Source organism: Lemur catta, chromosome 3, assembly GCF_020740605.2.
Source record: "Lemur catta isolate mLemCat1 chromosome 3, mLemCat1.pri, whole genome shotgun sequence".
NCBI classification, from domain to species: Eukaryota; Metazoa; Chordata; class Mammalia; order Primates; family Lemuridae; genus Lemur; species Lemur catta.
The window spans coordinates 25109402-25130557 of NC_059130.1; the positions used below are offsets into that span (position 1 = coordinate 25109402).

General features: G+C 41.0%; 2 protein-coding genes and 2 long non-coding RNA genes across 7 annotated transcripts in view; 2 read left to right on the forward strand and 2 right to left on the reverse strand.

Moving 5' to 3' along the window:
- Positions 1-7866, forward strand: part of LOC123633942 — a 38330-nt gene extending 30464 nt beyond the window's left edge. For 2 of the 3 annotated variants that reach the window (XR_006733833.1, XR_006733834.1), the window contains one exon: positions 6805-7866. This is a non-coding gene — a long non-coding RNA (uncharacterized LOC123633942). The remainder of the gene's footprint in view (positions 1-6804) is intronic. The other variant, XR_006733835.1, reaches the window with a different exon arrangement.
- ENSA (endosulfine alpha) lies at positions 912-9079 on the reverse strand. The gene is made up of 4 exons (XM_045544986.1): positions 8871-9079; positions 6891-7016; positions 5443-5609; positions 912-2580 (listed from the first exon to the last, which is right to left on the reverse strand). The coding sequence occupies exons 1-4, from the start codon at positions 8925-8927 to the stop codon at positions 2565-2567; spliced, it is 366 nt and encodes a 121-aa protein (XP_045400942.1). The 5' UTR covers positions 8928-9079; the 3' UTR covers positions 912-2564.
- On the forward strand, positions 7898-12069 carry LOC123633941. 2 transcript variants are annotated; one of them, XR_006733831.1, is made up of 2 exons: positions 7898-7938; positions 10903-12069. It is a non-coding gene; the product is annotated as an uncharacterized LOC123633941 (long non-coding RNA). The 2 variants fall into 2 exon arrangements; XR_006733832.1 differs by lacking the exon at positions 7898-7938 and adding an exon at positions 8979-9661.
- Positions 12070-14979: 2910 nt separating this feature from the next.
- The window catches only part of GOLPH3L (golgi phosphoprotein 3 like), a 36495-nt gene continuing 30318 nt past the window's right edge, over positions 14980-21156 (reverse strand). The window contains exons 4-5 of the mRNA XM_045544975.1: positions 20902-21016; positions 14980-17269 (exon numbers count right to left, since the gene is read on the reverse strand). Coding sequence (XP_045400931.1) covers positions 16842-17269; positions 20902-21016 — 543 coding nt within the window. The 3' untranslated portion in view covers positions 14980-16841. The remainder of the gene's footprint in view (positions 17270-20901; positions 21017-21156) is intronic.

Genomic DNA, 21156 nt, shown 5'->3' on the forward strand with positions numbered 1-21156 from the left:
TTGTCTGCCTTTTCTATGCCTGGGCCACACTAGTGTAAAACAAATGCTGTTGGACAGTAATGGTAACTTCATCCCTACCACTCTGCATATCAGATGGCTCAGCTGAGAGGCTTTTCAGTACAATCATCACCCAACCATGTGGGAGGAATGGAAGAACCCTTGACTCAAGTCTCTGGAATAAAGATTTTGGAAAACACTTAGCTAAAATAATGAGCAGGAATAGCTATTTGAAGCACTGCAGGATCAGTTTGCTTTGGTTGCCTAGCCCTATAGTATGGGAGTGAAGAAGGAATAGCAAGTTTTAAACTGAAATACAGACAGCCACAAACATTTCTTGGCACCCTTGGATTCCTAAGGCCACAGCTTAGAATTAAAGACCAGGTAAGCCAGGAATAGTGGGGAAAAGATCACATAAAAGCCTAGATACTAACTGAAGCTCTTCAGGTAACTAGCTTTGCCACCTTACAAGCAACTTATTTCTATCCCTTAACTTCTTCACCTGTATCAAAATGAAATTGCATTAACTGAATGATCCCACATTCAGCCTCACTGCCCTCCTTCCCGAGCCATATGCAGCTGGCAGACATAAACCAGGGATAACATGCTCAGAAGTCATGGGATTGGCTCAAGGTGAGCAAGGATGAGAAGACTTCCCTACCCCACCACAATAAACACCATTAATTTATGTCCCCGGATTATACAGCTTTGAGTTTTTACCTGTTATTTGAACTTTTTCACATGTTATTTTGTTCCAGCTAGACAATAAACTCCATAAAGATAGGGAATGCCTTTCTTTACTATAGCTCCATACTACTTGGTTCATTCAGTGTCTGGCAAGCTGTTCAGAAGGGCAGATGGTTAGGATGCATTACAATCTCCTGGCTAAACCAAAAGAGAACAAACTCATAACATCCAGAGTAGTTGAAAATTTATTTGGAAAGTTTCTGGTTAAGGAGAGAAAAAGAATGAGTCAGATACTGAGCATAACATTCCTTCTCCAGTTTAGAAGGTACTTCCTTCCCCTTAGTACAATGGGGATTTCTCTGGAATATCTATGTTTCCTGGATTTGTTTATCTTCCCTGAAGCATACTCATTTGAGAAGTCAATCATGTTTCAGAAAATACCATAATCAACTCTCCTAATCAAAGTCAGGCAAAATGGGCAAGTTGCTACAATCTACCACGTGTGAATGTTGCAAGGGTGGGGGTCGGGAGGAGGTACAGAGCAGCCTGAATTTGTTTCTCCTTTGGTAATGTTTCTTCTGAACATTACATTCACAAGCAGCTTTTAACTCCTTTCTGTGGCAGGTTTCCAGCAATGCAGACTGGGATATCAGGAGGAAAGAGGTTACCCTGCCTCCTGCTGGCCACAAGCAGAAAGGCTTGTTTCTTTTAGCTTAATACTAAGAAATAATTTCTTTTGGCACGTTATCACATTTCTCCTTCGCAGACATGGGAACCTGCGAAGGAATGGAAGACTGAAAGGGAAAAGGAAGAATGGGCTTCCTTTTTTGCTTAGCCTGGACTAAGCTGTAGGTGTCAACTATTTAGATCAAATACCTTCAATCCCTCATTTTTCTGAGCCACAACCTGAGGTTGATGCATCGTCTACATTAGCTACAGAAACAAAGGGGTAGACAGAGTTTAGGAAAAGCCCTGGTCTGTATGTCAACATTGCTGCTCCCTCTCCCTAAGTGATGGAATCGGGGAGCCCAGCTGCATCCCACATTAAAGGCCCTTGTGTGCCTTAGAAATTCAGGGCCCCATACCAGCTCCTTCCCTGAACAGTGTCTTCAGTATTGTTTTCTTCCCCCTCCCAAACCCCAATAAAACACACCAACTGCTTCAGAGTATTTCTGGGTTGGATTTTTTTGTGGGTCTTTTTTTTGTTGTTTTTTATTTCAAATACTGAAAAAGTCCCCTGGGCTCTGTGGGGCTCCCCATGCTCACGGCTCCTTTCCCCCACACTCACTCCCCTCTCCCCACATCAAATCTATTTCAAGGACAGCACTTTTTTAAATGAACAATTAACATTAGGTTCTCAGCTAGCTCTACAGAATCAGAGAAGCTGTTTGAATCTGTTGTATGTAGACTGAGTTTCTTTTGTCTGGCACCAGGTCTCCAGCCATATCCAAAGGCATTTATCCACAGAACTGAACTAGAACTCCTTACCTTTAGTCTACTCCACTTCCTCCCCTTCACACCTACCCTACACCAGTCACATGGTCAAGGAGGAGGATAGTTAGGAATGTTTTTATCAACTCCAAGCCCTAATTCATATTCTCCCAAGTCTCCCACCCCACCCTCTCAACCCTACCCCCAGGATTTCATTGAGATTTCTCCCAACAGTTATTTGGAAAAAAGGTAAAATAAAAAGGTTCAAGGTCTTGGTGCTCAGCCCAAGGGGCTCCATGCGCTGGGACACCAACGGGCAGGGGCTTCTGCCTCTCCAGCCCGCGCCCGAGCCACCTCCTGACCCCTGGCTGCAAAAGCAGGGAGAGGCAGGAGCCAGCACAGGACCCAGGGGGGCAGCGTCTCAGGATCTGGCGGAGCCCCGGGCAGCATCACTCAACTTGGCCACTGCAGACGAACACAGAAGAAAAAAAGAACACTGTCAAGTAATAGGGGAATAAAACCCCTGAATTCCCAGTCTCTACCCCATAATTCCTCCACACTTAACAATCATTAGACTACCTGGCTCCTATCCATAAGAGGAATTGCAAAAAATAAAAAAAGGGAGGGAAAGAGAAGACTTAATTCTTTTCCTTTCTAAAAAATAGAATGTTTTCTGCCTTTTTGGAGATAACCATGGAAAACTAACACAAAAAACCAGGGGCTGGTCCGATGGTAGTGGGTTATCAGAACTTATTAACATTAGTGTCACTAAAGTTGGTATTCAACCCCCCACTGCTAAATTTGACTGGCTTTAAAAAATAATAATAATTACTAGAGGCTTCCAGTAGGATAAGCTGCCTGGTTGAGAACAGGCTCAGCTTCAGAGGCATAGCCACAGCTACTAGTAGCAGTGAAGACTGATGAGCACAATGAGGTGACTGTGTGGAGGCCAAGGCCAGACCACACACATGTTGTTTTGAGTGGATTTAATAATCTGGGCTTAATCAAAGCATTATGCATTTGGATTTTGAAATGACCCTTTCTTGCTAAGAAAGCTATGTACTTCATGCTATGGTGACAGGTGACAGACACAGAATGTAGCTTGTTTCTTTGCTTTTTTATCCTTGAAGATGACCAGGTAGGGAGAGAGTGAGACCAATAGTTTTTCTGATTTCCCTACTCTTTCTCTTCCTTCCTAAAAACCAGACTCATTGTGACCAGTAGTGTTGAGGACTCAAGCGATAGAGAAGGCAGCTCAGACAGAAAAGAAAAAGTACAGAATTCGAGAAGATCGGAGATGAAGAAAACGTACAAAATTATATATATATTTATATATATAATAACATGACATATCTATGTACACATGGCTGGGACAGTTGAGGAAACTATACAACGATGTTCGGCATTTTCCCCTTCCCACATGGACTTTAGATTAAAGATGACAGCATGAGGAAATGGAGCAAGAAACACAAAAATTATATACAATTACAAGTGACAGTCAAGGAGTTTGGGGGCTAGGGAGTCCAGGGATCCTGCTCTCTCCATTCCTTCCTCACCAACTTTTTCCTATCCAATCTGCATGACAGTGTGAAAATTGGATGGCCAGTCAGGAGAGAAGTATGGACACACTTCATCCCCCCACGTGCCTTATCAGCAAGTTTATCAGTCAGTCTCACTGGCCCAAATGTTTGGCATATCAGAATTTGTGGTGAGAAGGCAAGAGAGGATTACAGAATCTTGCTCTTTTGAACAGTTAATTCTCACCCTGGCCCTGTTTGTCTTAACTAGCAGGTTGCATTCACTGAGATTCAGGCCAAGCTGGTGATAACTAGACTGAAGACGCTGGTCACCTGCAACCCCTTTCCTCTACTTGTTCATGAATCAGCACTGCTACCTCTACTTATCGCACAAGAGCTGGGTTACTGACCTATAGGAAGGAAAAGATTTCTTCGTCTTCCTCCTTTCTCTCCCTAACCACTTTCTCCAGCTTCCTCCAAGGTAAATCATCTCTTAAGAACCTGCTGCTCCAGCCCTGTAGTAGTACTAAGCCCCAGGGGCTAGCTCAGTTTATCCCTTTTCCTCCTCTTTCCCTAACAATACACTTGGCATATGACTACATCTGAAACATGGGTCAGCCCATGTGCATGACTGAACATGTTTCCTCAGGCCCACAGCTGTGCTGCCATAACAGCTTTTTAGCAGCTAAGGCCCAGATTTAGGCTGGGAAAGTGGGTGGGGTCAGAGGCAAGAGGCTTCCATGGCTAGCTTCTTAAAAGTTTTTTTCTTGACCCTCAAGACCATGATATCTATGAGGTTCTCTTACCTGAATTTATAACCCCCCAATCTCAACTTTTTCTCTCCTCATGTAGCCCTTAAATTGTTCCCCTCTGTAGTACATTCCCAGTATCACAGAGGCTCACCACCCATGGGCCTTCCTCACTGTTAGTTTTTACAATGAACAGCACACGGTTTTTCTGCTGGTAATTATAGGATTTTAGGATCAGAATCAATTTTTATATATATCTAACTCTATTTTACAGATGAGGAAATAGAAATCCATAGAGGCTAAATGACTCGACCAAGCTTATATATCAGTTCTGCTGAGACTGAGTGGAACTTGAACCCAGATATCTTGACTCCTAACCCAGTACTCTTTTCACTATCTTGTATTTTCAAAAGCAACCTGCTGGAAGAGAGAGAGAAGGTGCCCGTATGAATAATGTTCATCAATCTTTACATTATTTGAGACCCAGGGCAAACTGTAAGAGACACTAAGTAAGGAAGTTAAGTGGGCATTGTAGTTTTAGGCAAGCAAGTCAGTTTTTCTTTTTGAGGATTCTCTAAACCTGCCAAAATGGAGACATGAAGCAATAGCAGCCTAAGGGACAAAACACTTAGAAGCCCAGGAAACATGTCTCATTCGATCAACCTTTCCCAACCATGTCAGGTTAGCCTTGGGATGTTAAACCTGCCAAATTATTCCCAAGGCTCAGCCTAACCAATTTTGGGACATTTTCTTCCAAAAGGAGAAATCACATCTCCCCAGTTTCTCACAAAAGAAAAAGAGCTTGCAGCATTATCCAATCCTACTCTTTCCTATTTCTGGGCCCTTACCTGAACTACAGTGAGGGTGTAGAAGTCTCAATTTAACCAAAGAAATGAATTCAGAGCCCCTCTTCAACCCACCTTCTCAGCAGCCCCTAGCAAAATCACAGTCACTTCTGGCTAACAGGCTGAGAAGATCTGACTAGGTGCCCATTCCATCCCTGCCTGTGATCTATAAAAGTCCAGTGGGTGAGGAAGGGGAGGAGAGGGGGCCCAGGTTACCCCGCAAGCTTGCTGGTGACGAGCGAGGACTTTCTCTGGGGCAGATCCTGTGGGGTGGGGATGTGGTCACCAGTCACCAGGTTCTTGTCTGGTCCTGTACTTGGCAGCTGCTTATTCTTCATCTTGGCTTTGGCCATGTTGTAGTCTCCTGAGTCAAAGTATTTTTGCTAAGAGACAAGAGGGAGGTTTAGGTGAGTGAGGAGCTCTGGCCTTCCTCAAAAACAAGGAGACTCACATCTCACATCCATCATAAACCCTTATCCACACTCAGATCTTTCAAGGTGTCTTCCTTAATTAACCTTATGCATATACAGTTTAACATTAATTACATGTACTTATGTCTTCTCCCCAGTGTGTTCTCACTTTTTCAGGTATACACGCAGTTTTCCAGCTAGAGTATGTATTTTTGGAGTTAAGCAACAACCCCTACAAATCCTTTGTACCCTACTCAGTACAAGATGGTTCAACCAAAATTAGTTTATTTATATAGGCTTACTGAGGACCTTACTAGGTACAAAGCAAAAGCCTAGTACTGGGGAAATAGAAATGAATAAGATATATAGAACAGTCACTTTGGGGCTATCCTAGCAATCAGCAGATCAACCTCAAAATTAAAAATTATTCTCTCAGACCAGGAATAGAAACTGGGCTTGTTCAGGAGGATAATGTACTTTCCCTTTGATTCTCACTGCTCCCACACATGTTCCATGACTGTGACAGCCTGCCCACGCCTGCCTTGCCTACAGCAAGGTAAACTGCAAATCAGCATCACACTATTATCATCTCTGACTGAGATTCAGAAACTGGGATCCTCCGCGGAGATCTGTTTCACTCTCCATTTCATCCACTCCGGTTTGATGATTTACAATTCCTCAGTCAGCTTTAGGTACCTGTGAGGACTTACAAACCTGATTAGGAGTTAGATGGCTATCAAGGTAGGCTCTCCCTTGGTGAGGAGGACCACTCTGGACAAAAAATAAGGTCACTGAGGGACCTTTAATGGCTAGTACTAACTTCAAAGGTATGAAGAAATCTACATTTCAAGTTGAGGATTTCTGTAGGACAGATGGTTTCATCTTTTTCTGAAATGATGTACTCCACATTTTATCTCTCATTCTTAAAATGTACATAATCCTAAAACCCCCACCTTCCAAACAGGCAAATGTCTTGGGGCAATCTACATTCCAGTCTCTAATATCCTTTACTCATTCCCCCACATACCCAAATGCCCCAACATTAAGCCTTAATTTCCTATATGGGACATCAGAAGGGAACTGATAACATAGCAGGGGTTTACAATAATTTGCCTGGCTCATTTCAAGTTTCTAATTCCTCTCCGTTATTGCTCAACAAAACCTTCAGAAAAGAATCCAATAGAACCTCTACAGACTTCATTCAAGAATCCTCTTTGACTCCAGAAGAAGAGGGTAAGAGATTATGCTTCATACCCCTTTCTGGAGTCTCTTCATGAGGAAGTCGGAGCCTCCAGGCTTTTGTCCTAGGCTTGGATATTTGGCCTTTAGCTTTGCCTCCTCAGCTCTCTCAGGGAGAATACCTTCTTTCTCCTGTGTGTCCTGGAGGAAACAAATGAGCCAAATAAAATTAAAGACTGAGAAACAACTGCTTCTAATAACCCTTAAGCCATGAACTTTCCCTGGAGATTCACCCACTTGTAAACATGCTATCTCTACTTTGCTGTTAAAGCTAGACCTTAGTTCAAATCCCTAAAGCTCAAGATGACTCTATTGTGAGAAGAAAAAGACAAGCTGCTTCTCACACTCCACCCAAGGAACCACGCCAGTGACCTGTGAGTATTGGGTTAAAGGTAATACCTAAACAGAATACTTTAATCAAAGAGCGGGCCATAGCTCACTCAGCACAGATGCTAAGAAAAGAGCTAGCCAGGGCTTCTGGTGATACAAGATGAGTAGGAGGGTTCCCTAGGTTGACCTACAAGTTAAATTGGAAATCAAAGGGAATAAGTTTGCTAGATGTTTCCTGCTTATTCAGAGTTTAAGATAGCCATCTGCTAAGTCTCCCTGTGGAGGAGGCTAGCTATGTGGCCTTTCCCAAAGATCTCTACCTGAGTAATGACACAACACTGATTCAAAATTTCCATAAATATTGCGGCAGGAAGGTGATCAGTAAATAGATGAAAATGACACTGTTTTTAACTTAAGGAAAATAAAGATACAGTAAATTCACTAGTTTTTACCCACCAGTTTTAACCAAAATATCAATACCTACTCTAGTGGGGCAAGTGATGGGGAAGCTTGGGGAAATGCCAAAAGCTCAATTGGCTTGCAGGGGTTCTCACTATTGTCAATCTCTTCTTGCTTTTTGTGGGCTCTGATGTCCTTTTCACTAGCAGCTTTTTTTTTTCTTTTTTTAGACACAGGGTCTGCTCTGCCACCCAGGCTGGAGTGCAGTGGTGCGATCATAGCTCACTGCAGCCTCCAACTCCTGGCCTCAAGCCATCCTCCCACCTCAGCCTGGGTAAGTGCTGGGATTACAGGCGTGAGCCACCACACCTGGCCTTTTAGTGACTTTTTGAAAGGCCCTGAAGTCAATGTGTGACTCTTTTAGTGGAATTATATCCCCTTCCCTTGAAAATCAGGCATAGATATAACACCACATGTATTTCATGAGTCCTTGAGCCCAGTACTAAATTTTAGAAGTCAAATACAAACCCCAAGAAGAGGTTTATTTGGCATTAGTGTTTTCATCACAGAACCGTGGATGGACTAAGTCCCACTGCCTTGGAACTCTGGGGGAAGAGGGTGGTGTCTTTCTCGTCACGACTCTGTCGACATCTTTTCTAGGTTTAATCTCCACTATTCTGTTTGGAACTGTAGTCCTGTTTAATCTTGTTCAGTCCTTTCTGAAGGTGAGCAACAGACCATCCCCCAACTATCAAAATACGTCTCTTGAGAAAGTTACCGCCTTAAACTAGCCATGATAATAATTATTACTCTCCCCCCCCCCCCCCCCCCCCGTGCTGGTCCTTCTTAAACTTCTTTACCTCGACCAGTATCTTTCTGCGGATTGAGGATGCAGGCCCCAGCCTGGTCATTGGGCCATTCGCCTCTACTAACCAGTAACACACATCGTTTCCAGGACCACCGGCCCCCTTCCATTCACCCGAACACCCGCCCCACGTCCAAGACCGGCCAATTATAGCACAGCTTCCATGGTTTGAGCTCTAGGCCTATTGGCCAATAAGAAAAGGTACTGTACTGAGTGACAATCGACCTAACTAACCAGCACCAAAGCAGCAGGCCATGTTGAAGCTCACCCTGCGTGACGCAAGAAGTGGCCAACCCCTGCAGAGCCTGAGACCATGGCGACCAATCCGCACGGGTGGGAGACCGTCTCCCGCCCCACCTCGGTCGCCCCCAGCTCGCCCGCCTGCACCCCCTCCATTTCACCTGTTTCTCCTCGCCGGTCTCCTCCGCAGGGTTTTCTTCGTCTTGTTTCTGGGACATGGCGGGACCGGGACTGTGGAGTGTAGGGGTCCCGGGAAGTCAGCCGGAGAAGGGAAGGGGGAGGGGAAACGGGGATAACCTGCGCTGCTGCTTCGGCTCCTGTCACTAGGGTTGCTCAGTCAAAATGGCGGCCGTTGCCTGTGACGTTGCGACCGCCCCTTCCTAAGGGAGCCAATGGTAGTGGGGTTGATGGGGCAATGACGTAACGATCTACCAATAGTCGCTGGCTAAAGATGGGTTCTGTATAGGCGACCGGCAAGCTGGAACACCAACCTGGGAAGAGAGTGAGCCACAAGGACCAATTGGGGCCTGTGGGGGATCTCAAGGGCGGAGCTACTAGCTTTGGCATTTTTGCTTTTTGGTGGGCTTGGACTTCCGTGAGCCCCACCGCCCGGCGCTCAGGAGGCTTTGCAGAGCGTCACGCTGGAGAGCGAAAGGATGCAGACCTTTTATTCTCAGGTGGAAAGGATTAAGCTTTGTGAAATGTTAGCAGAAAAGTATCGATCTCCGGAAAATAATTTGGAGATCAGATTGGACTTTTAAATGATACTGAACAGAATTACGATGTGTCACTTTATGTGTGAAATGGAGAGATTGAGTCCCAACCCAGTTGTCTTGCAGAACACTAATGGCTTAATGGCTTACGTTCCATAGTTTAACCCTTATGTACAGTTTTATACTCGTTCAGAGTCATTCGAGGGACTAAGGTCCTCGAAAGAGGGAGCACATTCTAGGTACGTGGTAAACATTTAATAAATGTAGTTAACCTATCCAGAATCACAGTTCAACAATATTTCACTTGAGCATCTGTCTGTACATGGTATTGTATTAGTTTTAAAGGGGATGCATATATAGTAAGGCAGACTCAATTTAATAGTATTTACTTAAATATAAGTAAGTTGTGGAAAGCTTACAGTCTAGTCGGGGTTTGGAGAGGAAGAGCTTTCTCAGTGTGCCATGCGTACCATAAGTCCCCAAGATTACATTGACACATCTTCCTGGAGTGTTAATCAAAAAGTGTGGCATATTTATATTAAAAACAAACATTGGTCTACAGTACTAAAAACACTGCAAATTTAATATTAAATTTTAATTTTTTAGGCAGCTTCTTGTGACAGCCTTGGGGCTAACCGTTCATTTTTGTGTAATTAGGTGCATTTCTAATGGAAAAATTTGAGAAGCACTGGAATATTATCATCATACAAGGCAAAATATGATAAGCGTCCATATAATATAAAAGTGTTAATATAGTGATGTGGGATTCAAAGGGAGGCTCACATTCAGTTTAGGTCCTGGGAGAGGGGGGCTTCTGGGGTGCTAGTAATGTTCTGTTTCTTAATTTGGGTGCTGGCTACATGCGTATGTTTGTTATTCATTGACTTGTACATTTTATTTTGATTTATGTACTTTTTTCTGATTATGTTACAGTTTTTCCCCCACCCCTACTTCATGATTACGTTATAGTTCCATATAAAGTTTAAAAAGAAAAGGTATCTAATGTGAAGAGTAGGATGAAATAGAGAAATGAAAGACTGAAAAGAACAAGCCACCTTGTTTAAAAAATGTCTTGTATTACCTTGAGCATTTTAAAAAAGTATTTGTTTAGTCTTTTAAACGTTCATAATGGTCTTAAGAATCCAGTCAGCTATTCTGTCACTTTCTCTCTTCTCCAGTCTTCCCCTCTTCGATCATAACCATCTCTTCTTCCCTGCTCCCCAAAAAAGAAAAAATCTAATTTGGATTAACATAAATCAGTTTAACCTAACTTATCTAAGACATATTTGTCCTCTACCTGGAGTTCAAGAAAAGCTGGGGATACATATTTTTATTACTAGTAAGGCTAACTTACTGTGTGATATCATGGCTGTAAATATTCAGAAATCTTTAAAAGTTCATCTTCAGATCAGGGGAAAAATTTCAACACCTCTGAAATATGAGAAAAATTTTGGCTTTGAATTTTTTCCCATCAAATCAGGAGGTTGATGTATACCTATTGGGCTGACTTTATGTGGCAGAAACATGGATTTAGTCATGAAGCCCTTCTGAAGGAGTAGAAGCCCCCCGATTCCCAGGTATGTTTCTAAAGAAAGTTCAGATAAAATATGCTATTATACTTTGGGAGGTTCAATTAGGTTAAGAAAAACAAAGTAGTGGCCAGATTATTTATATTCAGGGGAGAAAATTCTACACAAAAGATGTCTATTTGAAGAGCTCTTATGGAGTATTTGATTTTTTCCCTTCTAGTTGAATCTAATTTTGTACAATCTGGAATGCAAAGAAAAACTAACACAGTGAGTTGGGCTGTTAGAAAAAGGAGATTTCTGACAGAAGTGACTCTCACTTTGTGTATTATATTCATGAGAATTTTACTGCTTTCTAGGAGAGATGGCTCCCGCAGTTATCAATAAAAAGTTGTGTTTGGTCTGTCTCTTTCCAAATTACATAGACAACCTGGAACTCACTTAGGAAAAAAGACAGACCAAGACCTTGAAAAGAACTGGGGACACAGAAATAAAGATGCATATATACACGTAACAGATAATAGAAATATATCAAAAAGCAGTATAACTTATTTCAGTATTAAAGCAATTACTTTTATTCTTTAGGGAGTAAAACACATTTTTAGAAATCATATGAATATATACTTATGGGCATTTTAGCTGTGTGGAAAAGGGGAAAAACAAATTTTTATCTGTTATAATTAGGATCTTCTTTATAGTTTTCTTAAAATTTGATGTCAGAAAGCATGCACGGGAGCCTGCGGAACCGCAGCCATGCCAGCAAAACCCTCAACGGGCATCTCTGAGTTCACTGTGATGGCTGCAGACCAGCCACTGGAGATCATTCTGCACCTCCCACTGCTGTGTAAAGACAAGAATGTGCCCTTCAAGCAGGCCCTGGGGCAGACCTGGGGGGTCTCCAGGCCTGTCATTGCCTGTTGTGTCACTATCAAAGAAGGCTCACAGCTGAAGCAGCAGATTCAGTCCATTCAGCAGTCTACTGAAAGGCTCTTAGTCTAAACCTGTGGCCTTTGCCACATTCTCCCTGCTGACTCCTCCCCCTGAGGTTGTGTATCATATTGTCTGTGTTAGCATGTATTATTTTCAGCTACTTTCTATTGTTATAAAATATTGTAGTACTATATTTGGTTTCTGGATTTTTCTATTGTTTTTGTTCTGTTTCACAGGGTTGTTTTCTCTCTTCTAAGCTCTTCTACACTAGCTCTGCCATCCTTCATCCTTTTATCCTCCCTTTTGAAAAATGAACTGATGCTCAGAACAGATGGAAGCAGAGTGGTGGCACCATTCAAAGGAGGAAAAGCCAGGAAAAACCTGATGGAACCAGGATAGATACATGGTTCTAGCTCTCATCTGCTAACTTCCTGTGTGCAGTATATGATGGAAGTAAACACAATCCATTTTGTATCCCTTGTGCCTGACATACAGAATCATTCATAGGGGTTAAAATGATCAAGGGGTTTTCTTTGCTCTTGAGGGGATTATGTACCATTCGGAGAGGAAGCATGTGTTCTGTGAGGGTTTATGTCCAAGTGTCATTTACAAATGTACCCTATTTGCTTTTGCCAATAATGATGTTTTGTTCTTTCCCTCTCTGGCCCCTGGCTGTACTCCTGAGGGTGGCAGGGCAGCAGAATACCAAAGAGATGTGCTGCAGGATTCTAGAGGTATCCTGGGTGAGACATGGGACACTTGACCTGGGTCTTGAAAGAGGAGTGTGAAGGGCAGAGAGCATCATCTAATGCTGGAACGAAGGATTCTGGAGTCTAAGGAAACAACTTCTCTTTGGGGAATGGGGATTTCTTCAGTGGACACTTGGCCCAGCTCTGAAAGCTCTTACCCCTGTTGCCTGCCACAATTGGATCAGATGTATTCTTTATCACATGAGAAGAGTGCTACTATGTCCTTCATTCTTGTGAGCATCCTAATAAAGAAATATATTCATATTCCAATTAAAAAAAGCATGCATGTATGCATGCAAGAGAGTAGAGTGAAATAAATGAAGTATTGAAAAACAAAAACACCCACCAACCTAGAGAATTTTGTATCTAGTGAAATTATTCAAAAGTGAAGGATATATAAAGACTTTTTCAGACAAAAACTAAGAAAATTTATGTCCAACAGACTTACCCTGTAAGAAATGGTAAAAGAAGTTATTAAGGGAGAAGGAAAACATGTCAGAAACTCAGTTCTTCCCTTGGAGTACTAACCAGGCCCAATCCTGCTTAGCTTCTGCGATCAGATGAGATCAGGCATGTTCAGGGTGGTATGACCATAAATGGAAACTCAGTTCTATACAAAGAAAAGCATCAGAGAAGGAATAAGTGAAGGTAAACAAACAAAAAAGATTCGGCAGTTTCGAAAACCTGTTTAGTCTACAACTTGAATATACCCTTAGAATACTTTCTGGAAATATGTGAAAAGTACACACATTCATTAAATCTAGGACATTAGCAATTATTTTGTACATATTGTTTCCCCTGCCTGGAGTACCCTTGACTGTTCCTTCTCAACCTGAAAAGATTCTTCAAGACTAAGTTCAAAAGTTCAAATGGAAGCACAGGAATGTAGTGGTTAAAAGCTTGTGTTTGAACTCAAGCTCTGCTCTGTGTCCTCAGGCAAGCCTCATTACCTCTGAGTTTCCTTCAAAAGAACATTGTAGGGTTTTTTTAGTGTTGTGAGGAATAAATGAGATAACATATAAAGCAGTTAGCATAGTACCTCACTACAAAGGTGCTCAATATATGATAGTCTCATAAAGAAATATAATTCCTCAAAGTCTTCTCCAACAGTCCCAGGAAGAATGCTATTTCTTTCTTTGGGCTTCCAAATATTAAGTTAATACTTCTATTTGAGCATTTATCACAAAGTATCTTATTTGCCCACTTAAATGTGCATTCTTAGGCCAGGTGCAGTGGCTCAAGCCTTCAATCATAGCACTTTGGCAGGCCACAGCATGAGGATCGCTTAAGACCAGGAGTTCTCGAGCAACAAAGCAAGACCCCGTCTCTAAAACAATTAGCCGGGTGTGGTGCCGCTTGCCTGTAGTCCCAGCTACTATGGAGGCTGAGGAAGGAGGATCATTTGAACCCAGGAGTTTGAGGTTGCAGTGAGCTATGATGATGTCACTACATTCTAGCCCAGGCAACAGAGTAAGATCCTGTCTGGAAAAAAAAAAAGTGTGTTCTTGGAAGCTGGAATTGTGTTCTATACAACTTTTTATTGTCAGCACGTAGCAAGTGCCTGTCAATTTGTAAGTACTCAATATTTTTTGGGTGAATGAATTATAGACAATAAGGTATGGAGTGGTTTTCTCAAATTTTAACATGGAAGCTTTGAGAGAGTTTGTTTAAAATGCAGCTTCCTAAGCCCCTAACTCCTAAGACTGATTTCCTAGGAACCTGTATTTTTAGCAAGGTACCCTTCCCACCACACACAGGCACAATTTTTGTGCAATGGTTTTTGCAACACACTTTGAGAAACATTATATAAAGCATGACTTATTGGAACAGTGCTTTGTCTTAAAAATATCACAAAGGTATAAATAATCACAGTAAATGCATTTTTTACTATCCCTTTTGCTGTAGACATTCTAAAGAAAGGAAGAATATGCTAATTATACGCACAATTACATTTTTACATGTTAGCTCTGTTATAGTTCATTATAGTATGTCACCTACATTTGGAATTTCAGACTTTTAGCTCGTAAATAAATTCAGGTGTCACTTGTAAGTAGATATTAGTAGGACAGATCATACTTATTCTCTTCATGGTAATAATGGTATTACTGGTTAACTTATTTTGATTGAGATGGAGACACTAGTCAGACTTTACAACATTAGCTGGTGGTCAGCCTTGATGTGCCCTGTCCCCCAGCCTTTACATGTCACAATTATAGTATTTTTGAATCCTTCACTTTCTACATAGGATAAGACAGGCATATATGCTAGTGTAAATGGGAAGGCATTACTAGTGTTGTGTGGGAAGTTTTTATTTCCAATTTAAACAAACGAAATTATAAAACTATGCAGAGAGCCAGTAATAGATTTTTATTATACAGAAATGTGAAGGCTGTATGCATTAAATGAGAAAGTGTTTGGCAGTGAACATTACGTAGATTCAAACTGAAGACCTCCTCATCTTATTGAGATATAATATTAGTATAAAAATATACACTGACTTAGAGTTGCAAGAAAGAACTCAACTCAACTTCTATCCTCCAATCAAGCTAAAACTTTCCACAGGAAACCTGGTTTCAATTCATCCTGAATTGTTCAAATGGAAAGAAAAGCTAAGTCAGATAGAGAAAACACATGGACTGGCTTCTGTACTTTGAAGAGAGCTAGACTGAAGCTCTATTCAGCCTCATATTTAGAATTTGTTTTACATTACAGTTTATATCTCTATTTACCTAAGAGATAAATGAAGTGGAAAAAAATGTTAACTGAACTAGGGAATTTTTGTTGGGCTAAGTAGGTTTGGCAGAGGGGATAAATGAATAATTACTCTGATCAGGAGGACTTGATGTCCAGTCTGGGACATCTGTATTAGCTCTTTGACTGCCTGTTTGTCTGTAATGGTCAAGAGACAGTATCCAATTAATGTATTAAATGCTTGACATTAGCACAATTCAGTGCCTGTCCTCTTTATATCCTTAAATACTAGACTTTATATCAGCATGCTTTTGATACCAAATTCCAAATTAGCTGTCTAAATAGGATCTTTCCTTCTATTTTTTTAGAGACAGGGTCTCACTCTGTTGCCTAGGCTGGAGTGCTGTGGCTCAATCACAGCTCACTGTAACCTCGAATTTAAACAGGATCTTTCTTAATAAAGCTTCTTGCCCTAACTACTGACATGTAAAATGTTTTAGAGATTTGGCCAGAAAGATGGTTTTATTTTTTTGAGACAAGACTGATGACTAGGGGAGTATCTGTGGATTAAATATAGACAAAACTATTCCCAGAACCCTTAAATAAAGACAATTTATCAATTTGTGTAGGAAGCCAAAAATACGGAACAAGATGATCTGGAGTTCACATATATACTGATATTCAGCAATTGAAACTTACGATTTCCTCCATTCAATCAGAGCAGAAACATTTAAAGTAGTCTGGAGGAAACAGGACGGTCATGTGCTAAAACATGGAAATTTTCATGCCACCTCCCCTGTTCCTCTCTTATAAATTCTAATGCTGATTGCATGAAGGAGGTGGTTGAGAGACACACTTTTTCATTTACACTTTTGTCCTAATAAATGAAGGAGCAGGATAATGCTAAGAGGGAGTACAGAATGTATTTCTGGCTCTAGGATCGTGAGATACAAGTAATCAAATTTAGGACATTCTCATTAGGTTAGAAAAGGAAAGATGAGAAAATCACTAGCAGGACACTAGAGACCTTCCATTCCAAAAATTAGTTTTGTTTCCATTGCCCCTTATTCAAAGAGACAGTTATTTCAATAAGCTACAATATTTAGCAGAGCAAAAAGCTGTGAAAACATATATTTAAGATAGAAAACAAACTTAGAAAAATATAATAAATGGTTTGCTCTTCACCTCATTCACATTCTGTGGCTGGAGAACTCCAGATTACACTTAGATATTCTTGTTTATCCAAAAGCACAATGGATGAAACTAAACCAAGAAATGGGAGAATATGTTTATTGGATGTGTGTGGGTTCACCGAGTTTATTCCCCTATGGAGTGGAAGTAAAGGGAGAAATCAAATCTGGTTGATTTCAATGTCTATGGAGAAGCCCTGAAGATGCTCTCCCTAAATCAGGAGCCTGATTCAAGAGAAAAAATGATGAAACATATCATCACACAAAACTCAGCGATGGGGTCTCTGACAGTCACCAGTCAGCAGGGGAAAAGGAGAAACCAACCTGCTGACTTTAGGATTTATTGAAGGCTGCCAGCACAGCCCAGATCATCTCTGTGGCACTGTGCTTTGTCCCCTCCACTTCAGGGTCCAGTTCTACTAGGTCCTTGGCTCGATTCATTGCTATATCATATCTGTCATCTGTCAGAGAGGAGAAGACATTCTCTAACACATCAGAGGAGTGGGCTAGCACCAGGAGTGCTAGTGTTCGCTTGTCCATACGCTGAGGGTCATTTACCCACCGCTCTAGTACACTATCTTGAAGTTTTTTCACTAGTCGCTGTTTCTCTGTTATATTGGTCACTGGATGAGTAGTCATGTCAAATAGTAGGAAATTCTGCTTCTCAGTGGTTAGAATACCCTTCTCTACCAGGTTCTTTGCAATTCGCTCTCGTACATTTCTTAGCTGGTACTGTAATTTGAAGGGGTTCCAGGTCTCACCTATGGGAAAAAGGAAATAGGACATAATTAACAGAAAGAGAAAAACAAATAAAAAAAGTAAACTAGTTATCTGGAACTTTGGTTAAAATTTTAAAAAGCATAATCTTCATTCATTGCTTTTCATTTAATCATATCTCTTCATCTGGTTTTGACTCCAACCATATTTCACATTAAACCACCTTAAAAAAAATGTCACTATAAGGACTTCCATATTGCTGGAGGTTATGCACTTTGTTTTTGTTCTTATTTGACCTGTGTGTGACACTGTCAATCATTCTTATATTTTTGAAATTCTCTTCAGGGCCAGGTGTGGTGGCTCATGCCTATAATCCTAGCACTCTGGGAGGCTGAGGTAGGAGGATTGCTTAAGCTCAGGAGTTAGAGACCAGCCTGAGCAAGACGGAGACCCTATCCCTACTAAAAATAGAAAAATTAGACACACGGCACATGCCTGTAGTCCCAGCTACTCGGGAGGCTGAGGCAGGAGGATGGCTTGAGCCCAGGAGTTTGAGGTTGCAGTGAGCTATGATGATGCCACTGTACTCTACCCTGGGTGACAGAACAAGACTGTGTCTCAAAAAAAAATTCTTTTCAGGACACCAGTCTCTCCTGGATGATTTCTACTTTGTATTGTAGAAGTTCCATTTGGGTTGGTGAAGCTGTGAGGACTGAGGTTCCCTTCCCCTACTTGTAGAGCCAAAACTCTATCCCAGGTCTGGTAGGCTGACAATATTGGGACTCCTGGAATGCCCTCATTCAAGTTTGCTTACTGAGTTGAGGTTCTGCACCAGAAGAAGCAAGGCAAGAAGACCAGGGGTTAACAACCTGGGGTGGCTATAAAATAGACTTTACATAAAATAAGGTTATAAGAGACAAAGAAGGACATTATCTATTAATAAAAGGTTCAATACACCAAGAAGATATAACAATCATGAACATTTACACACACAATATGACCTCCAAATATATAAAGCAAAAACTGACAGAATAGACAGAAACAGTTTTATAATAATACCCCAATTTCAATAAGGCACTGATCAACAAGAAAGAAAATAATTAAGGAATTAGAGTTCTTCAACAACATAATAATAGACTAATACAGAATACGTAACAAGAGAAGAATACACATTCTTCTGAAGTGCACATGGATTATTTTCCAGGACAGACTATATGTTAGGCCACAAAATAAGTCTCAATAGTATCCTCTATGACCACAATGGGATGAAATTAGAATCAATATTGGAAGGAAATATGGAAAATTCATATATATGTAGAAATTAAACACTTTTTTTTAACAACATACTCTTAGACAACCAATGAGTCAAAGAAAAAAATCACAAGGGAAATTAGAAAATACTTAAGAGATGAATGAAAATAAAAACACATAAGCCAGGCATGGTGGCTTACACCTGTAATCCTAGCATTTTGGGAGGCTGAGACAGGGGGATCACTTGAGGTCAGGAGTTCAAGACCAACCTGAACAAGAGTGAGACCCTGTTTCTACAAAAAATAGAAAACTTAGCTGGGAGTGGTGGCATGCACCTGTAGTCCCAGCTACTTGGGAGACTAAGGCAAGAGGATCACTTGAGCCCAGGAGTTTGAGGTTACAGTGAGCTAGGTTGATGCCACTGCACTCTACCCAAGGCGACTTTGTCTCAAAAAAAAAAAAAAAAGATCTCAAATAAATAACCCAAAGAAAAAATAGGAAAAGGACTTGAATAGACAGTCCTCCAAAGATATACAAATGGCCAATAAGCATATGAAAATATGCTCAATGTCATTAGTCATTAGAGAATGACATGAAAACTATTTTCATTTGAAAATGAAAATCAAAACCACAATAAGATAACATTTCAGATGTACTGGTATGGCTATCATTAAAAAAAAATGAATAGAAAAGAAAATAACAAGTGCTGACCAGGATATGGAGAAATTGGAATCCTGGTGCATTGCTGGTGGGAATGTAAAATGGTATAGCCTCTGTGGAAACGTTTTTTGGCTTCTCAAAAGGTTAAACATAAAACTGACACATGACCCATATGATCCAATGTCAATTCCAGATAAATATCCAAAACAACTGAAAGCAGGAACTTGAACAGATATTTGTATACCAGTGTTCATAGCAGCATTATTCACAATAGCCAAAAGGTGGAAACAAGGCAAGTGTTCATCAACAGATAAATGGTTAAACAAAAGTGTTACATACATATAATGGAATATTATTCAGCCATAAAAAGGAATGAAATTTTGATATAACTGCAACATGAATGGACTTTGAAAACATTATGCTTAGTGAATAAGCCAGACATAGTAAAAAGAAATGATGTCTGATTCTACTTAAGTGAGGTACCTAGAATAGGCAAATTCATAAAGACAGAAAGTAAAATAGAGCTTGCTAGGGATTAGGGGTAGACAGAAAGAGGGAGTTACTGTTTAATGGGTACAGAGATTTTATGGGTGATAAGAAAGCTTTGGGGTTGGTCTGAGTGCAGTGGTGTTTACAACTAATTGATCACAACCAGTTACAGATTCCTTTGTTCCTTCTCTACTCCCACTCCTTCACTTGACCAGCCTTAAAAAAAAAAAAAAAAAAAAGGCTGGGCGCAGTGGCTCACGCCTGTAATCCTAGCACTCTGGGAGGCCGAGGCATTTGAGCTCAGGAGTTTGAAAACAGCCTGAGCATGAGGGAAACCCCGTCTCTACTAAAAAAAAAAATAGAAAGAAATTAGCTAGACAATTAAAAATATATATAGAAAAAAATTAGCCGGCTATGGTGGCTCATGCCTGTAGTTCCAGCTACTCGGGAGGCTGAGGCAGAAGGATTGCTTGAGCCCAGGAGTTTGAGGTTGCTGTGAGCTAGGCTGACGCTGTGGCACTCCAGCCAGGGTAACAGAGCGGGACTTTGCCTCAGAAAAAAAAAAAAAAAGCAAGCAAGCTTTGGGTATAGTACAGATAGATGCGTGATGGTTACAAAACATTGCAAATATATTGAATGTCACTGAATTATATACTTACAAATGGCTAAAATAATAAATGTTATGTAGATTTTACCACAATAAAAAATGTTAATCATTAATTTACCATATGACCCAGCCTGGGCTTCCCAAAGTGCTAGGATTACAGGTGTGAGCCACCGTGCCTGGCTCATTAACCATGCTTTTTTTTTTTTTTTTTTTTGAGATAGAGTCTCACTCTGTCGCCCAGGCTAGAGTGCTATGGCATCAGCCTAGCTCATAGCAACCTCAAACTCCTGGGCTCAAGCAATCCTACTGCCTCAGCCTCCCAAGTACCTGGGACTACAGGCATGTGCCACCATGCCCAGCTAATTATTTCTATATATTTTTAGTTGTCCAGCTAATTTCTTTGTATTTTTAGTAGAAAGCTGCAGGCTGGTCTCGAACCCCTGAGCTCAAGCAATCCACCGGCCTCGGCCTCCCAGAGTGTGAGGATTACAGGCGGGAGCTACTGCGCCTGGCCAACCATGCTTTTTATGTCCTTCATTAGTATAGTTAAATAGTGGATGATATGTATCTTATCCAGCATAATGAATTTCTGTACTTCTATTCCCAAATTTAAGGGGAGGATAAGAATAACAAAGTGTAGAATTTGTGAATCATTTTGAGTCATTTTACCAGTGAGCAGCTCTATCCATGTTTGGACAGTTTCTGTGGGTTCAGTTGCTTTGATGTGTTTGAGAGTTTCATCCAGTAAAACGTCACCTGTTGGGCTGTCTGACTTTAGCAGTACCTTTGAAGAAAGAAGAAGGAAGAGACCTTGATTCATTCACTTCATTCAAGTTAAAATCTTTTCAATATATCATATATACATTACTGGCAAGTGTTGTAGGACATGTAAGGAAGCATAATATACTGTCCCTGCCCTCAAGA

Bases quoted from the DNA above. Each gene is read 5' to 3' on its own strand.
- ENSA (XM_045544986.1), bottom strand. From the start codon at position 8,927: ATGTCCCAGAAACAAGACGAAGAAAACCCTGCGGAGGAGACCGGCGAG. The intron at 7,017-8,870 runs GTGAAATGGAGG...TGTTTCCTCCAG, and splicing joins AGACCGGCGAGGAGAAACAG to GACACACAGGAGAAAGAAGG. The intron at 5,610-6,890 runs GTATGAAGCATA...CTTGTCTCTTAG, and splicing joins TGAAGAGACTCCAGAAAGGG to CAAAAATACTTTGACTCAGG.